Genomic DNA, 4,576 nt, shown 5'->3' on the forward strand with positions numbered 1-4,576 from the left:
TTCATGAACGTCTCGTCGTTTAGTTGGTAATTGGCTAAGCCAGGCCATGGCTTTTACTGTTTCAGTAGCCGCACGTTATGGCGTTTGTTGCTTTTGTGGTCCCCAGGGTGATCAGCCTTGAGACGGTTTATTCGTTACGGTGCCTTACTTAATAACAAGCAGTGCAAAAAAAAAATAATAATAATGATAAAAAGATGACAAGTAGCAATGGTAACTGGTTTAAATGTAACATGATAGCAAATATGACAAGTAAAAGGTGAAAAGTAAGTCATTATAAAGCGTTCTTACTAAATCGGTGAGTCTATTCTATGAGTAGAATCTTCTCAAGTTACTCGAGTTTCACGTTCTCGGGATCTCTTGCCATCTAACCGTTCCAACTTGTAGGCGCCCTTGCCAATCACCTCTTTCACCCTGTAAGGGCCTTCCCAGTTAGCCGTCAGCTTTCCTTCCCCGGGTGTCGGGGCCCAATATCATTGTGCCTTAGGACCAGGTCATCCCGCTCAAATTCTCTCTTGAGCACCTTGGCGTTGTAGCGTAAGGCCATTCTTTGCTTTAGCGCTGTTTCTGATAAATGGGCCATCTCCCTGGCCTTATCCACCAAGTCCTTTTCCATGGCCTCTTCGATTCCTCCTAAGAGTAGTCGTGGGCTCGGCTCACCGATTTCCATGGGTATTACTGCATCCACCCCATAGGTGAGTCGGAAAACGTTTCTCCGGTGGCCGACTGTTGAGTTGTGTGGTAGGACCAGAGGACCGAGGGTAGCTCTTCCGCCCACGCTCCTTTCTTCTGGTCAAGTCACTTCTTGATGCCTTGCAAGATGACCTTGTTCGCGGCCTCTACTTGTCTGTTGGTTTGGGGATGCTCAACTGACGAGAACTTTTGCTTTATGCCCAAGCCGGCCAAGAATTTTCCGAATTTTTTATCAGTGAACTGAGTCCCGTTATCCGAGATGATGACTTCTGGGATTTCGAATCTTGCTATTACGTGCCTCCACATGAACTTTCGACAATTGGCTGAGGATATGCTGGCCAACGGCTCTGCCTCTACCCACTTGGTATAATAATCAATTGCCACTATCAGGTACTTGACCTGTGCTGGCCCGACCGGGAAGGGTCCTAGTAGGTCAATTCCCCATTGCGAGAAAGGTCGGGAAGCTGTGAGAAGACTGAGTTTAGTTGCTGGCGCTTTGTGGAAGTTAGAGTTTTCCTGGCATCTCTTGCACCTTCTCACAAATTCCTTAGAATCTGCCATCATGGAGGGCCAGTAATATCCGGCTTTGATAAGCTTCCTAGCTAAGGCCTTCCCTCCGATGTGGTGACCACAACATCCTTCGTGGACTTCCCGGAGGACATATTCCGTTTGGTCGGGGCGTAGGCATTTCAGCAATGGTTGGCTAAGCCCTTTTTTGAACAATTGGCCCTGTATGATTGCATACTTGGCCGCTTCTCGCCTTATTGTTTTGGCCGCCTTCTCATCGCTGGAAAGCTTGACCTTTTCCAAGAAGTCGATGATCGGGTCCATCCAAGAGGGTTCTGACTGGGTTAGATGTAAGACCACCGTTGGTTCTTTTATCAAACCTTGAATGAGAGACCGGTTGCCAGTCCTTGGTTTAGTGCTCGCTAGTTTGGACAGGAGGTCTGCCCGTGTGTTCATTTCTCTCAGAACGTGTTGGATCGTAACCTCCTCAAATTGCTTGCTCATCTCTTTGACTTTCTCCAGATACTTCTGTAATAACGAGTCTCTGGCTTGGTAGGCCCCATTGATCTGAGAAGTTATGACCTGCGAGTCGCTACATACTTCCAGTCTGGTGGCTGCGACCTCTCTTGCTAAAGCTAAGCCGCCCAGTAGGGCCTCATACTCTGCTTGATTGTTTGACACTGGGAAATCAAATTTGACTGACTGCTCGTATACAACTCCAGCTGGGTTCTTCAAGATGATTTCTGCTCCCCCGAACGTTTGGTTGGATGCTCCGTCAACATGGAGCTTCCACCGTGTGCTCGGTGTCTCGGCACAGTCCCCTGTCACTTCTACCAGGAAGTCAGCCATGCTTGAGCCTTGATTGCGTGCCTGGGCTCATACTGCAAATCATATTGGGAGATTTCAACAGCCCAAGTCATCATTCTACCCGCCAGGTCGGGTTTTTGGAGTACTTGCCGGATTGCTTGATCCCTCCTGACAATTACCTGGTGTCCTTGAAAGTACTGCCGCAATCTGCGCGACGATGTCAGGAGCGCATATGCCACTTTCTCCAACTTGCTATATCTTAGCTCTGCTCCTTGCAGTGCTTTACTCACAAAATATATCGGTTGCTGGGTCTTCCCCTCTTCTCGCACCAAGACCGTCGCCAAGGCCTCGTCAGTTACTGCCAAGTACAAGTACAACGCTTCTCCCTTCTTAGGCCTCGCAAGGACGGGTGGTGACGAGACTATTTCTTTGAATTGTTTGAAAGCCTCTTCACATGCCGGGGTCCATTCGAATGTGATCCCCTTCTTCATTAAGTTAAAGAAAGGTAGGGCTTTGGCTGCCGAGGCGCCGAGGAAACGGGATAGCGCGGTGAGTATGCTCGCTAACCTTTGGACATCTTTCACACTTCCCGGGATCTTCATCTGTATGATCGCTTCACACTTTTTGGGTTGGCCTCCACCCCTCGTTGGGTTATCATGAACCCCAAAAATTTACCTGCTTCGACTGTGAAAGCGCACTTCAGCAGATTGAGCCTCATTCCGTGTAGACGAAGGGATGCGAAGACGCCTTCCAGGTCACTAATGAGGGCCTCGGGCCTGGGGGTCTTTACCAAGATATCGTCTACGTACACCTCTACCGTGTTGCCGATGAGGTCCCTGAAGACCTTGTTCATCAGCCTTTGGTATGTGGCACTGACGAGCGAGATTTTTGCCAGTAAAGAATGTCATAAAAACAGTCGCGTTGTAGATATAGTTTCTAAACCAACAAAAATCCCTTTCGTGCAAACGTTTTGGTTGTCACAAGTAACAAACCCCTTAAAATTGATAACCGAGTATTTAAACCTCGGGTCGTCTTCTCAAGGAACTGCAGGGAAGTATGTTCTTATTATTGGTTATGGAGATTTTAAGTTCGGGGTTTTAAGAATGAGGAACAAATATGACAAATGATTTAAATAGCAATTAAAATAAATAAATACTGTAAAGCAAACTCTTGGTAAGATATGAGAAATTAGAGGTCCTATCCTAGCTATCCTTATTAATGATGATGATGGTTGAATCCTAATTCCACTTTGTTAACCTTTACTAAGATAAAGGAAGGTCAAAGGATTAATTGGTTTGATCTTTGAATCCTATTTATTTCCTAAGAAAAGATTGGGATTATGAAAGTTCAATTCAATTAACAAAGATAACAATTATCAATTATGCTGTTGAAATGGATAGCTCCTGAGTTATTGATTTCTTAACCAAGACCAAAAGGAGAAAAATAAATCTACTTGGAATAAAAATGTCTTCAGAGTAAAAGTAAGAATAGCATGAATATGAGTAATCAATATTAAACTGAAATACCTCAAATAACATTAATAAAAGAGTAATCTGTAACATGAAAAGATTCATAAAGTAGCTTGCAAAAGTAAATAAAAGGAATATTGAACCTGATCAAAATAGATAATCCTGAAAGTGAATAAAAATCCTAATTCTAAATCCTAATCCTAAATAGAGAGAGAGAATCTCTCTCTAAACTAAATCCAATTCATGGAAAGTAAAAATTGACGAGCTCTCCCTGAATGGATGCATTCCCTCACTTCATAACCTCTGGTCTATGCCTTCTGGACTTGGATTTGGGCCAAAAAGGGCTTCAGAAATCGCTTGGAGCGTTTTCTGCCATTTCTGGTGCGTGGCCTCTGTCATGCGTCCGCGTGGGTCACGCGGTCGCGTCGTTCGGAGCTTTTCCTTGCCATGCGGTCGCGTCAGTCATGCGACCGCATCATATTCGTTCTGCTTAAGGCGCGCGGTCGTGTTAGTCATGCGGCCGCGTCGCTGTTGATTCGCGCTTGGCATGCGATCGCGTCGTCCATGCGATCGCGTGGATGCCAGTTTCGTCAAGGACTCCGTTTTGTGTTTCCTTCCATTTTTGTATGTTTCCTTTCCATCCTTTGAATCATTCCTGCCTTAGAAGATCTGAAACTACTCAACACACTAATCACGACATCGAATGGAAATAAAGGTAATTAAAATAACTAATTTTAAAGCATAGGAAACATGTTTTTCACATACATCACATAATAAGGAAGGGAGAAAAAGCATTTTATGAACTTGCAAGACAATTAGATAATTTAAACAGAGATAAATGTTAATGAGCTATTGAACCCTCACTGGATTTGTGTTTACTCTCTAGTCACTCAGTGTTTATTGGGTTAATCACTCTATTCCACTTTTTATTCTTCCTTTCTATAACTTTGTTTTTCATCTAACCAATCAACAATTATAGAATACAGTCATACCAAAAATCATGAGGTGTTTAATTAAGGTTGTGATGGGGCCAAGGTAAAGGTAAGGATATATGTATAAGGCTAAGTGAGCTAATAAGTGAATCCTTAATTAGACTAAGATCT

At 44.2% G+C, this 4,576-nt stretch overlaps 1 protein-coding gene across 1 annotated transcript; it reads right to left on the reverse strand.

The window, feature by feature from the left end:
- On the reverse strand, positions 796 to 2,606 carry LOC107606801. Its single transcript, XM_016308821.1, has 2 exons — positions 2,184 to 2,606; positions 796 to 2,067 (listed from the first exon to the last, which is right to left on the reverse strand). The coding sequence occupies exons 1-2, from the start codon at positions 2,604 to 2,606 to the stop codon at positions 796 to 798; spliced, it is 1,695 nt and encodes a 564-aa protein (XP_016164307.1).

This window comes from Arachis ipaensis, chromosome B01 (genome assembly GCF_000816755.2).
Source record: "Arachis ipaensis cultivar K30076 chromosome B01, Araip1.1, whole genome shotgun sequence".
Classification (NCBI taxonomy): Eukaryota; Viridiplantae; Streptophyta; class Magnoliopsida; order Fabales; family Fabaceae; genus Arachis; species Arachis ipaensis.